Source organism: Homarus americanus, unplaced genomic scaffold (genome assembly GCF_018991925.1).
Source record: "Homarus americanus isolate GMGI-L3 unplaced genomic scaffold, GMGI_Hamer_2.0 scaffold59232, whole genome shotgun sequence".
NCBI lineage: Eukaryota > Metazoa > Arthropoda > Malacostraca > Decapoda > Nephropidae > Homarus > Homarus americanus.
In genome coordinates, this window is record NW_024717214.1 from 7,291 (window position 1) to 22,175 (window position 14,885).

Below are 14,885 nucleotides of genomic sequence, written 5' to 3' on the forward strand. Positions count from 1 at the left end.
GGTACAGTATGCTTAAAGGAAATTAAAAACATTGTTATTGTGAAGGTCTTCCAACCTCATGCTGGTTAATGAAGCTTTTACTCTTTGAGTTTGTAAAGTTCAATCTTCCACTGTAGATAGTAAACAGATTAAAATATGATTCTATGATCTATTACCAGGCACCTGTGTATCATCAGTGATCAGATTTTAATTTATTAAATGCATCATAAACTAAAAAATAAATAAAAATCAACACAGGAAAACAGTTCAAAGGGCAAAATAGTTTCCAAATATTAATAACAAAGTCTATTTTTCAATTACTGTACTGTACCAATAAATCACAAAGAATACTACTGTATATGTAATTTTAGTAGTACTGTATTGTACGGTATTTGTTTTTCACTTAGGGCTTCTGGCACAAATATGACAAGATACATTACCAAGTATTTTGCCCCCTGCAGTGTTAACCACATATGGCAAACATTATGGTTAAAATATTCCTCAGTTAAGAACTAATTGGATTAAACTGAGAAATTTAACTGTGACAACACCAAGGAAACACTTGTGTGCACTGAAACATCCAAGTATGATTTATATATTTATTCAAAGGACATATTATATCACAGCATATTCAGCAAGCCCAGATGCATATAAAAAATCTTTATATACATATATTACCCATAAGTTTCGGCATGTTGAATTTTAACCACAGATAATTCTATGTACAAATTAGATAGACAAAAAGGTTACCTTCAAAGCAGATACTGTACTGTATATACTATGATAAAGCAGAAGCTGTTCTGTATAGATGCCTTTGACAAAATGAAAGGAATAGCCTACAGTATTATGAATCAAGAAGACAATTTGTCCATCTGATAGTTTAGCTTCACATGCAAGAAAATAAATGCATACATTTTGTAGTTTGCTTCTTGAAAAAAATAAGAATAAATAAAAAAATTGCCATGTACGTACTCTAGAGTGTAGCTCAAAGTGGTGACATTTTAGATTTACCAATTTTAAATACCATTTACCAAATAGACAAGCCTATGGTATTTGTAAGGTTTCAAAAAATAAAAATTAAATTTTTAAGTAATCAAACTGCACTTTATACAGATAGTCCCCAGTTTACGAAGGTTTGGTTTACAAAAATAAAAAATTACTAAGAAATAAAATTTGCCTCAGTTAATTTATGGGCAAAATACTGGACCTATTTGAAGCTATGAAATTTGTTTTCCCATCAGGTTTCTTGTAAACAAAGGTAAGATTATTACTACGGTATACTGTACTGCATGTACAGTATTTAACCTTTTATGTTTATTATTGACTTAATCATTGTATACACCAAGATTTGTTATTAAAAATATGTTTTGTGGCATTTTAAGACATTTTGGGGATGTGCATTTTTTGTAAGGATGTATCTCAGGTTTTATAATGGGAGTCCACAGAAAAATGTAATCCAATTTTTGAAAAATTTATTTATAAAAAGATTTTTTTAGGTATGGAACCCTTTCATAAATTGGGGAATGACTGTACAAACTAGAAGTGTATGTGCAATAGGCATCGTTCTTATACCCATCTTTGTTGACCCATAAAGCATCAGGCCTTAAGGAAGGCAACCCCACATTATTTCAGAAAACTTATAGAACACTGACATTTTCCAACCAGAAATTAAAAGATAAATATTTATTATAGACCTTATGTTGAATCATTGAAAATGTTGCCATTAATAATTTCTTTATGAATCAGTGTCATGACAATTGTTTTTTATCATGTTATCTCTAAATTTCTCCATGTCATCTTGTACTGTACATACAGTATTAATTTTTTTTGTATTGTACAGTACACAGTATTTAAGTTCTCTTTAGCCTGTGTATTTACAGAATAATAATTTCAAAGCAACTCACATTTAATCACAATACCTTTATCATGTTCTCTCACGTTAACAGAAACTAAAGATTACATATGAATGTGGGCCTGCTGATGTAATACTGTTGTAGTATAGTTTTCAGTACAGAATTTGAACTTGAACAGTACAAATAAAATGCGTGGATGTACAACCAATTTCTTTAGTTGGAGTTATACTGAGAAATAATATACAGTACTTACCTTATCATATACTATAAATGCACCGCCAGTTTTAAGACTTGTTTCCTCGCATTTGTATTTGTGCTGTCTCTCACAACCACGGAAGGATGACAGCTCGCAGCCAAGAGTATCAATCATCACAGTACTATCTGTATATTGCAAAACTACTGCTTAACATTTTTTGGGGCAATATTAAATTACTGTACTCTAAGACATTTATTGACTCATCCACCCCACCCCCCAAAAAAACTACATTTCTCAACTTATTACAATCATGCCATGCCTTGTGCTCTTACATTCTTCCAGAAAACTCACTTACACAGTGCTGTACCCCTGAGCACTACCTCAATTTCATCAACAAAGCATACTGAAGGGGTGTCATATGCACTGGAATCTTAAGATGCTCAGTTAATTTACGGTTAATTTTCGGGGCATTAGTTATTAAAACTTAAAGTTTTTCAATACTGCACCTTAGTTTACCATAATTAAAAATAATTTTGATACATGACCCAGTTAAAGAGAATTTTGATTACCAAGGATCTAGTTAATCATTGAATATATAATAAACTAAGTTCACATACATGATTTACTTATTTATGATGAGGTAATGAAGGAATCCTACAAAGTTTAGAATATCTTACTTATTGTGTAAGATGATCATTTCTGTTTACTAGCTCTTGATAATCAAGGTGTTGAAGAGTGCAATCTAAGTGACAAGAACCACAGGTAAATACATGCCTATACTCCCTCTACGAAGCATTACCAATAAAGAATATATGACCACTGGAATATTCAGAAGCATTTTTTATCTTAGACCATTTATGAATGATTCTACATGAAAATGTACAATCAAAATACTGCTTTCCTGATGAAGTTTCAACAGAAGTTAATAGCACACAAACTTTTATCATCTTGACATAAAATACATCCCCCACACTTTGTTCAGCAACAACCTTGCTAACACCACATGCTTATCATCTTGGCTGGTTCCTCACTAAGAAGTACAGTAATTGGCAGATAGTGGGACAGAGGACAATGGAATCATGATACAAAATATCTCGTAACATTTAAAATTATAAGACAACAGGAAGACTCTTGTAGTCATAGTTCACTTCTTTATGTATTGGTGAATATATTCATCAATGGTCGACAGCACAACACAGTACACCAGCTGCGACTCGGAACAAAACATTTGCTTGTGTTGGAAAATTCGCACCACTTAATGAGGTATTTAAAGGAAATGTATGAACTGTGCACACCATACATTAATTTGTTGCTAAATACCTTATTTATTAACAAAACAAAACAAAAACACAAAATCCAGGGGTAAAAGAAAAAACTATACAAGAACTCTTACATAAAAATATAAGCCAACTTGGCCTACATTAAAGTATTAACACCAAAATATAATACATTATACAAAAATTAAAATTGTGCCCTTCATGGGTTGGATAGAATGTTACAATAAGCAAAGGAGATTTGTAAAACTCTATGTTATTATGTTCATTTCTTTACCATAAGAAATTTGAGTAAAATTATAGTGATCCAGTACATACTGTAACCTCCTCTGCCCATTAGTAGCAAACATTCAAACCAAGAATATTTTGTTTGGTTGCTATTCCAAATATTTGTATTGAGTAACTGTTGAGCACTGCCATTGCCAAAATCACCTTTGTCTGATGTCACTCAAACATGTGAGGTGGTCAGCAATGTTGAGCTTGTGTCATATCCAATAAAGGTCATATTTTAATGTTTTTGCTACCATATGAGCATTGTTAGAGTCTCATCTGTAGCTCATAATTTTTTGTCATGTCTCATTTACAGACACATGGCCAAGATTACCAAATAGTTCTCAAGTACATAGTTTACAAGGTAAATAATCTTGGGAGTATAACTCCTCCCTGTCGTTTTTGCACAAGTACAGTACATAGGCTTCATGATCCTATGCACTACAGAATACCATAGATATTATTAATAAAAATTCAAATGAAAAAATATTATAAAGCCAATCTACTTGAGTACTGTACTTGAATCTATTGTAGCATCTATAAATAGTGAATCGGCATCATGGCTGCAAAATAATAATGACCATAACTGGATAAGTTTTACACAACCTGATTATGAAATAAATTCTAAAGACCAATTTGTACTTTCATTTTTTAGGGAAACATGGGTATGCATAGAGCAAGAAAAATAAGAATTTTGCCTTATAGTAGTAGGGGGGGGGGGGTATGAAAAAAATCTGACATACACGTACTGTATTTACAAAAATTGGTTTGAATTTGTACAAAGCAATAACAAAACGTTGGGTAAAAATGTTCCTTTTTTAAGAAGAAACTTGAACTTATTACTGTTATACCCAATTTCTGTTATACCAAAGTTACAATATACAGTGGTCTTTGTCTTCCCATTCACTAGTATTCAACCATAAGTTTGCCACTATCAAGATGTCACTTGTGAGATGGCTGTCAGTACTCTAGTCGGTACACTAAATAAATGGCAATTCAAGACAACCATGAAAATTTTACTTTCCCATACTAGCCAAACTATAGCATCAATTTCCACAACCACTTTAGCTACGCATCTCAAATGTAACCAAGAAGAATTAACTGTAGAAATGATGTTATATAAGTGGTAGTTAAGGCAGTTTGGTAGATTTGAGATCTTTCTTGCAACTTATGGTACGGTTTATCTTATGTTAAAAACTGGAAATTTACTCCCATCAAGAGAGCTTACAGAGTAACTTCTCTTTCGCCTCACCTTCAAAGTGCTTTCATGAATTATAATGTACAGTATATAAATTATAATGCAAAATATAAACTTTAATGAATCCCTACAAGTTATTTCCATAAACTTCTACTAACAATAACATGTAAAAATTGAGACAGTATGTACTAACTACACCAAAGCTGTCATTCCATATAAACTAGCGGATTGCATAGCTACAAAAATTTTTTTTTCAAAAATCATTACATCAAATAATTATTCATATAAACATATGTATTTATCATAGGATCCATACATAGATACAAACAAAACTTACTGTGCTATACAACTTTGATTATCTTTATAACCATCACAAGCTCAGCCTATATTCGAAGACATAACATGTACACGTCATATGTACTGTACTGGTCAAGAGCTTCTTACAATACACATATAACCACAGAAAATACTGATGAATTTTCACACAAAAGGATTATATAAGTTATCATGTATTGCACTTCAGATGTAAAAATCTTTAATAAGACTACAACAGTTACAAAAACCCCAAGAGTCAACCCCCACCCCCCAACCCTATTTTGCTGTACTCAAAGTTGTTGGTACCTAAACTCACCAACCCCATCTGATGAAAGAGTTCCACACTACCCTTCAATCACACACCCCATTCAATAACTACCTTATCTTGTTTTATGGGCCAAAGTCCAGTATTACTTACAGTCCACAAGTGACGGATAATTGATGTAGAGTTTGTAAGTAGGAATACGCTGTAAGAATAGACTCCTGTGTTAACGTTGTCTCCTACAAAGTTCATAGAAGAAACAAGACACAGGAAGTTCTAGGGAGTTGTACCTTAACGAATGGCTGGATCACCACAGGAGGACACGTTACTTGTGGCACAGGTGACACAAGTAACTAATTGGCAGATAATTATAAATAATTTCATTTATTCTGATACTGTATACATTAAGGATTGTACTCAGGTGATGTACTCAAGTAAGTTAACTCACTTCTGATACAAAAAATACTTTATAATGCACTTAGGCACTTGGGTTAGTACTCTTTTAATAGTACTGTCAAGTGTCACATTATGCTGTACAGATACTTTTCATCATAAAGAAGTACAGTATGTATAGAACTAAGGAAAAGTGTAACTGAGGTCTGAGACATACCTTGTAATATGCCTAAATAAAAAAAAGTAGCTCACTGTCTATAGCGTATCAACTGACTTGAATACATTCCTTGAATACAAAGTCCTGTTATTATTAATTCCTTTTAAATCTATACATAATGTTCCATAATAATATGAACCAGGATTGTCGAGCTGGATTCTCATGAAGACATTGGCTATAATTGGACGTTAGTACTAAATTGAGCTTATTTGAGCTTAATATTTTCCTGCCCTCATAAAAACTACAATGCATCAAGACAAGGGTCACACTTCTAAAGATTCATGAAAAACTAATTCTTAGCAGGGATAAAATTTTGATCCTTTTCTATATTCATGGTAATCTAAAAATAACATTCTCACCAAAATATGTTAATATTTCCATGAATATACAGAATCCATTACAAAAAAATGGTCCATCCTTGATGACTGCTTCTTCAAACCCTTTTGGGTAAACTGGACCTCATCACAGCCTTGATGATCGGAGGTTTTTGCTCCAGCAATCAGTGTTGGACACTTACACTATAAAAGACAGGTTCCACACACACACATTCTTCTATTTTGACTCCTTTCTGAATAAAGAAAGATCCATTTTGGGGGCACACATAATTTGCTGCCAATAACAAAATATGTACAGTACCTTTGGAAAATTATTAAACGCATCATATTTTCAAAACAAAATGGCTTTTACCACTGTCAGAAGCATATCTAATGTTGAAAAATGTTCAACGCCATACTTAATACCGAGTCTGAGAAGACCACTTCTATATAAAGTGTACAGCGTAGGTAACTTGTCCTTCAAATATATAAAGAGGGGCTGGACCCCTAAAGCGCAAATGAGAAAGGTGATCTCTTCATCTACCAGGAAGACGAGAACAAATAAAAACCATTTGAATCTTTTCTTCCCCTGAAACAAACAATGTTTCAAGTCCCCTTTCCATAAGCCTGGAAAGATGATCCCCTTTCTCTGCACCCTGGAGGAGGTATTATCTATTAATATATACTTTTACAGATGGGCTGACGGTGGTGTAGTTGGAAGATTGGCACTGGAGGCTGGCAGAAGGATAGGGTTGAGGCGGAAGCGCTGGGCCCGAGCACTGATGTTGCTATGTCCCCTCACTATCCCACACACTGAGGTCCCCTGCCACAATACAAAAAGACATGGCACCAATTATTCATCTATGTTTCTTTCTAAGGATTCCATTATATTAACAATTACAAATTCAATCACAAACAGAAAAACTACCACCACAGCTGAATACATCTACATAAGAGAATGTTTGATTTATCACATACACTGGACCCCTCACTTTATGCGCATTCACTATATTTAATTTTTTTGTCCCCCAAGGCCCCATTGTGGGTTGATGACCTATGCCTGGGTGGGCTATTCTCCATAAAAAAAAACACTGTAGGACCTCAAACAACCCATTAGCATCCCAGCCCAAGACTCTCACTGTTTACCTTCTGATCCTTGAAATGACTATGAATACAGTACAATAATATGAGACTGTGTCTTCTAGCTATATACCCTGTACACAGTAATAACTTACCTTGCTAAGTAATATTCAAAATTTTCAATGCACAGTTTACAAAATTTTGTGAACCAATGGGAAAAACTACTGACCTGAGTAAAAGAGGTCAGTTGGCAGTGAACCGCGTCTGTGGAGGGTATGTGGCATGGCCGCTCTGGGGGGAGGCAATGCTCCTGGGGTACTGGGGGTCATGCCACCGGACGATTGAGAAAAGAGGTCATGGTCATCATGTAATGAACTTCCTGTTTCTAGATGAGACCTGTGTACAAAATATTTATGGAATATTTTATTTCAAATTTTTACCACAAATTTTCACATTTATTTTTGAAGATTTACTATTACTGAAATGCAAACAAGCTTAAGCAAAGGACCCTACTGCAAATAAGTATCTGATGGCTTTGGTCAAATTGCCTTACTGGCAATTCTATACTCACACTGTATGTATAATTTTTGTATACCTGCACTCTACATGTATATTGTGTAACTGCAATGTGTGTGTACAGTCCTCTTCACTAGTGTGTTTAAAGGGGCTCATCATATAAATATTCCACAAATCATTCCACTGAGATATTTGTTTTAATTTTGTTTTACTTTGATTCCATAGCATGTTTACTGTTGCAAGTTTTTTCTTTTGAATGTAAACAAATTTAAGCTGTCACACTGCACAAAATCTGACAAGCCCCTAAACGCACTTGTGAAGAGGACTGTACATGCTGAATTGTATACTGTATACACAAATTGAATGAATGTAAAGTTGTATGACAATTTTACTGAATAAAACTGAACTGAATTGTAAAATTACTTTGGCTTTGTCAGTTATCTTGGTTGAATTTCCTTACTGCTCACTACTGTTTCTGGTATATACCCTCACTGTTTAGGCACACAGGAAATTATACATCATCACAGTTTGTGCACACCAAAAAGCTAGCCGAATTGTTTATACACATACTGAAGTGTATGCAGTACTGTACAGGTAACTACATTGTCTATATACATGCCAAACCAATTGTAAAATTGTAAGATGATTTTATAATTAATAACAATAAGGTTGATGATGATGATGATGATGATGATGATGATGATGATGATGATGATGATGATGATAATGATAATAATAATAATAATAATAGCTGCTCTTTTGTTTCTCAAAAGCGTCAGTTCTTCTAAAGAATTCACTAGTGCTCGAAACACTACATAGTCAAAGATTTGAGAATATAAAGAAATACTGTATACTACAATAAAAGATCACAAAAAGTGGCAGTTCAACTTCTATCATTTATAGACCCTTAAGTGGCAAAGAGGATAAAATTAAAAAGTAAAATAATTTTTAATACTTCCTAAACCTTGTAATTCTCCATCACCATATTCTGTTCAAGATTATTAGCTTTAAGAAATGATAGGTCTTAAGATGTTTCTTAAAGGCCTCCACAGAAGTCAAATGCTTCAGGGATGCAGGCAACAGATTGTACAATCTGGCATTATCTGGGTGCTATACAGGGAAAGGATCGGGCAGTAAAAGAACATTCCCATACTGCTCTAGGCTCCTCAAGGCGTAAAGGATCATCACTACTACGCCAAATTATTTTAGAATGTGTAACCAGTGGAATTAGTAAGATGGCCAAATATTTAGGCTCACCAAACAGTAGTGCCATAAAAGTCATTAGACTGAGTGAATTCTATCCTAGCTTTAATTGGAAACCAATGTAATTTGATCAAGAATAGGGTAGTGTGAGTCCTGAATAAATATTAATATTGTTATTATTATTATTACTATTATTATTGTTTGAAAGATTTTATTGAGTTACAAGTTTTCACTAACCTCCATAATCCTGCAAATAGATCTAGACCTCCAGATCCCCTGTGGAAGTCCTGGTGATGATGTCCCATGGATGAGGGAATTCCAGCTCCCCCTGAGCCACCCCCAGACACCCCATGGCCTCCATAAGTGGCAGACAAAGAAGAATGTGCTCGAGCTACCAGGGACGGTAGCATCTCTGAACCACCAGAACCCCGTCGACTAAATCTATTACAAATCAATGGCACAATCTATTAGATCCAAAGCTATTAATAATATGGAAGATACAATTATAAAACTGATGATAAAGTTAACATTATATACCTAGTTAATATTCACATTCCCAAAAGTATAATATCCTGGTATCTACGTATGGTATATTTTTACATCGAAAATTTGACATGAGATACTCATAAACAATCATGCAGAATTACAGTGATTCATTAGAAATGTACAACAAATGTATATAACCATAGTGGTAAAGTGGTAGTGTATGTATCTCTTGCTATTGTGTGCTGGGCTCAACCCCCAGCCTGGGACAGATGTGAGAAGAGTGTTACCCAGTGTGACCCTACCAAACATCACAGGTTTTCTGTGGGTACAGTAGTACTCTGATCTCCTGTTTTTACACTGGACAAAAAGGTCATGACAATGTAATAAAGAAGAGACCAACCATCGGAATGGCTAGGGAGCTGATAAAAGGTTAAATGATAAATACAGGTAAATTAAATTACCTCTTTTCAGAATGGTCCTTCATCAGTGATAATTCAAAACCCACATCTGATCCAGGAACATCAAAAGGCACCGAGCCTCGTCGTCCCCTCAGTCTCGAGTGGCCGAATGGAGTGTCACTTATTGGAAGATTTTCAGTTGATGTCAGGGGTGTGCGAGGACTCCCAGGCATCTCTGGGCCACTATCAGTATCCGACCCTGAGAAAAATTATAATTATAAGCTCAAACTCAAGTTTCAGTTATCCTTGTTGTAAATAGTATCCATTCATTTCCTCAATTATCTAAACCATATCAAAGAGTTCCAAAGCAGCAGCTCAGACGTCCATTACTATAAAAACTACATGAAATGGCTGACAAAAGATTTGACCTTACTTTCAAATTTACTCTCATCCCTCTCTTTCTTTTCTTCACACTTCCTTATATAAATATTACTGACAAATCCTCAATCTCTATTTACCATACTTTACTGTACTTCTTGAAATAACATTATGGTATTCCATGCAAAATCACTTAACAAGAAAATAAATAAATTACCCATATGTCTTGTTTTAAAATGAGTAAAACAAATAAGATAACAACAATTGGCTTTGGTCATACAGGGGGTAAGGAGCAACATGGGAACAGTAAATTAGAAAGCCTTCTTATGATAGGTAGAGTACACCGAGGCCACGACTACACCTAATGTCCTGCAAAACTTTTCTTGAAGTCAACATGGATCCTATTTTTCTGTTTCTTATTTCTTCATCAATTACCCAAGGCATATTTTTCCCATCTAATTTGAATTTCTTTCCTTTTACTTTTCTTCATGTTAAGGCAGTTCCCATGACTTTGTTTACCAGTGCAGGAGGTAAAAGTCCCTAGCTTACCTATACTATGTGCTGAGCTTTAGTCAATATTTCTGCAGTGTTTTTTTCTATTTTATTTATTTCCTTCTTCCTCTTTTTCAAATCTGAGTAACTTTTATTTTCACTTCCAGAATCTTTTTACCACCATCCAGTTTCTGACCTCTGTTATTTAATTATTTTTTAATACATATACAGTAGCAGTAAAATTCCTTAAATCACAGGAATGAGATAGAGAATGCAAAGAAAGGATTCTGCAGCACCCTTGAACATACTGTATACTGATATTCATCTACATAAATTAGAGTACAGATTTATGTCACTCAAATGAAGAATAAAATTTGTCATTCAGCTGTGAAGAATGAAAACCTCCCCAGCTAGTACAGTACAACTATCAGACAACTTCTCGGGATAACAGACACCTGTCCATTATACTGAGGGTTTGCCCGATAGGTTTAGGGTGTCCATTATAACTGGGTTCCATTATATATAGAGATACTACAGGAAAGTCACACAAAGAGAAAGAAAAAAGATTAACTAAAAAACAAATCCAAATAGAAAAATTCCCAAAACTATAATGGAATCATAGCCAAGAGGAAGGACCACCAATGGCAGAAAATTACCAGAGAGAGTGACCATCAGTGGCAGAAACAAGCTGAAGATTATAACTATCTATGGGAGAGAGAGGACACACACCTACTCATATTTCAACAAGTAACTCATGCCAACTGATCCACACTCTGAAGGAAACTTGATCAAATTCTAAAATCATTAGAATAGCTTTTTGTCTCGTGCTGTGAAAGGGTACTGTTATCAACAGATACTTTCTCCAGAACTAATAACCATAGTGTATAATAAAATAGCAGAATTTTTAACAATTTGCCATACATGCATTTAGAACTACAGGCAGTCCCCTACTCCTGAAGGTTCAATTTCCAAAAATTCAAAGTTAAATACAAAATATTTTGTAACATTTGATTTGATTTATTAACGAAAAATATATATACTATACATTTTTTTCATAATTATTTTTTCCAAAGTACTGTGACACTGTACAGTACTGAAAATACTGTATACTACTAAAATAATACATTTATTTTTACTTCCAAAATGCTCAGTTATTTCACCATCATTATTATTTGTCACTTGCAATGTACTGTACAGGTAAACCTCGATAAACGATGTCTCGTTCAGCAATGCTATATTTCACTTTAAAGATGGTCACGAATTAAGACCATCTCGCTATACACGCTTTAATGATATCCATCAAATATCCATCGATATCCATTGGTTATAATTTTTTTTTATCTCTAGTGTAAACTATGGATTGTATATACAATACTCAAATTAATCACTGTCTTGCAAGGATTCCAGCAATATAAATTATATTTTTCTACGTTAAGTCAGTGACATTTTATAAGGGAACAATATTTAACCCTATGCACCACGCATCTTTCCCTTCACTTGTAAGCCTACCCACACACCGTCACATGGCCAACCCGCGCACTACAGCCCTGCACTTGGTTCTTTGTCGATCAAAAACCTGCCATCGCATTGCTTCACAATTATCGGATCAGCATCGTACATTGTACTAATCATAGGTGTTTTTTTTTTCTTATAGTGAAAGGACAGCACTAACATTTAGATTGAACTGTGTTATGTTGACTGTGAAGTGATATTTTGTGTTTTTGTGATTATTGTTGTGAAAATGATGTGACAAGTGCTTTTGCTCTGTTTTTGTGAATGTGAAGTAAGCAGTGTAACTCTGAAAATGTCTGGGAAGGCCAAGGCATCCAAGACAACTGTGTCTCTGAGGTGAAGCTTGACACTGAAGCGGCATGAGACTCCCCAGAGGCTGTGTGGGAGTCAGAGTGATGTCTCCAGTCCTCTTAGCCTCGAAGGGGACATGTGATGATGAACAGGTTTGTTCTTCATGATGTGGTGAGTGTTGTTTAATTGTTTTCTATTGATTTTATGAGTGTAGGAATTTTTTTGGAGGTGATACATGTGTGTTTGGAGACTGGCTGGGAACATATCCCATTAAACCTCATGTTATAATGCTCCCTATCTATGATATTTCATTTAGCTATGGGTTTTCAGGAACCTAGTCCCATCGTTTATCAAAGTTTACCTTACTAAAGCAACATATTTATAAGAGACGTTGGCTCAGTGTTTCATACTGTTCAAGGTTTCAAATCTCATCCGGTTTCTTGAAGTACGTACAGCTATAAAATTACTACTGTAATGTACTGTACTGTACTGCATTATTTCAGATTACAGTATGTACACCAAAAATTTTAATTAAAAATGTTTTCTGGCATTTTAAGTATATTTTTTGTAGGAAAGTGTCTCAGCTTTTACAATGGGAGCCTACGGAAAATGTGGTCCAATTTATGAAAATTGATTTACGAAAGGTTTTAGGAATGAAACCCTTTCATAAATTGGGGAATGCCTATATGTTTTACAAGCTTAATAAAATTGAAGTTAGTTTTCACAGCACAACAATTCTAATATAAATGGGATATCTTAATCATACCTGATATGGAAGCAATGAAAGGCTCTAGGATAGAAAAGGAATTAGTGCGATTCAGTGGCTGAGGAAAAGCGCGCTGTCGTTTTAATGGGGGTAGGCCGCCAATCTTCCCGGCACCTATACCTCCTACACCACCACCACCACCACCACCACCACACGCCCCAAGCAGACCACCAGCATGACCAAGTTTCAGCTTGTTAAGCCCTAGACAGGAAAGGATAATGGCAGGTTAGTAATGTCCAGGCAAAATTCTGAAAGGTAGAACAATGAAGAAGTGGTCACTAATAATTTTGTGTGGCTTAACATTTTCCAATACACTACACATTAAGTGCTACCTAGTGATAAGCCATAATGCATTGTAGACATAAAGGAAGAGAGAGCAGAGAATTCAAGCCTTACTAGACAGAATATAATAAAGACAATGTTTTATAAAAAATCAGTTTTTATTCAGCTCAAGAATTAACTACAGAGTATAGGTTCAAAGATGACCTTCTACCAAATTCTTAGTTGGTTAATTTACAATATAGTTGTCTTGTACTTCATGATATGAGAAGTAAACAAACATCATGGTAAACATATGAAAGAAACAGAAACACATAAGCACTGGAATATCATATGAACTTTCCCTCAACAAAAATATTAAACCCAGATAAATCTAAAGAAAATATCATCCTTATTTCTTTAAGGGGACCAGTAAAGCTTAAATGGACTGCTAACAAATGAAAATGGCTAAAATATGTGGTACTAATGCATTGTTTATATAAAGATTGCCCAGTGAGGATCTTGAATAACCAAGGAAATTAACACTAACTCTCATGCTAGACCTGGTCTCTCTACATGCAATACCTACCCCCATAAAATCAGCATGACAGCCAAAAACTAAAAAAATCCTTTGCTCAAGACAACCATGAGACCATACAACTAAATCCTCTTTGAATACTATGGAGGTGTATTGCATTTATTTCTACACTTACATCTACTTACACTATGAAATTTTATTTATAAAAAAGATAAGAAAAAAGAGAGGACTGCAGAAAGTACAATACTGTGGGAAAAATGTGGTGTAGCATAAATCATAACAATCAGGACTAGGTTTTGTTTATGGTAAAAGCATACACTATCTCTTTTTAACAACTTCTAGTAAATCTAATAAAGCATGAAATTCCTAAACTGTAGCTACTAAGTAATCAATTACTTCATAATAACTTACCTTGATGGATTGGTTGTGATGGTGCTGATCCCCTACGAGTGGACAAGTAACGCTGATCTGGCCTCTCTGCGCCCCCTCTGAGACCACCCCATAATTCTTCAGGCCGTAGAAGTGGAGCCGAACCCCGGCGACCATGAGCGAACATACTTCCCTGTGGATTTGTACTGGTCATTAGCATTCCAAAAATTATTGCAAAAAGCCAATATTCAGGGAAAACATCCTCATTTGAAAGTAAAGGTAAACAGTTATTAGTTACAACGATGACACAGACAATTATGTCCCCAG

General features: G+C 34.6%; 1 protein-coding gene across 5 annotated transcripts in view; it reads right to left on the reverse strand.

The window, feature by feature from the left end:
* Positions 1 to 564: 564 nt before the first annotated feature.
* Positions 565 to 14,885, reverse strand: part of LOC121858828 — a 64,056-nt gene continuing 49,735 nt past the window's right edge. For 3 of the 5 annotated variants that reach the window (XM_042355463.1, XM_042355461.1, XM_042355460.1), the window contains exons 11-16: positions 14,601 to 14,751; positions 13,394 to 13,594; positions 10,018 to 10,213; positions 9,308 to 9,511; positions 7,581 to 7,747; positions 565 to 7,084 (exon numbers count right to left, since the gene is read on the reverse strand). In XM_042355463.1, coding sequence (XP_042211397.1) covers positions 6,960 to 7,084; positions 7,581 to 7,747; positions 9,308 to 9,511; positions 10,018 to 10,213; positions 13,394 to 13,594; positions 14,601 to 14,751 — 1,044 coding nt within the window. In that variant the 3' untranslated portion in view covers positions 565 to 6,959. Of the gene's footprint in view, positions 7,095 to 7,580; positions 7,748 to 9,307; positions 9,512 to 10,017; positions 10,214 to 13,393; positions 13,595 to 14,600; positions 14,752 to 14,885 lie in introns of all 5 variants that reach the window. The other 2 variants (XM_042355462.1, XM_042355465.1) reach the window with 2 other exon arrangements.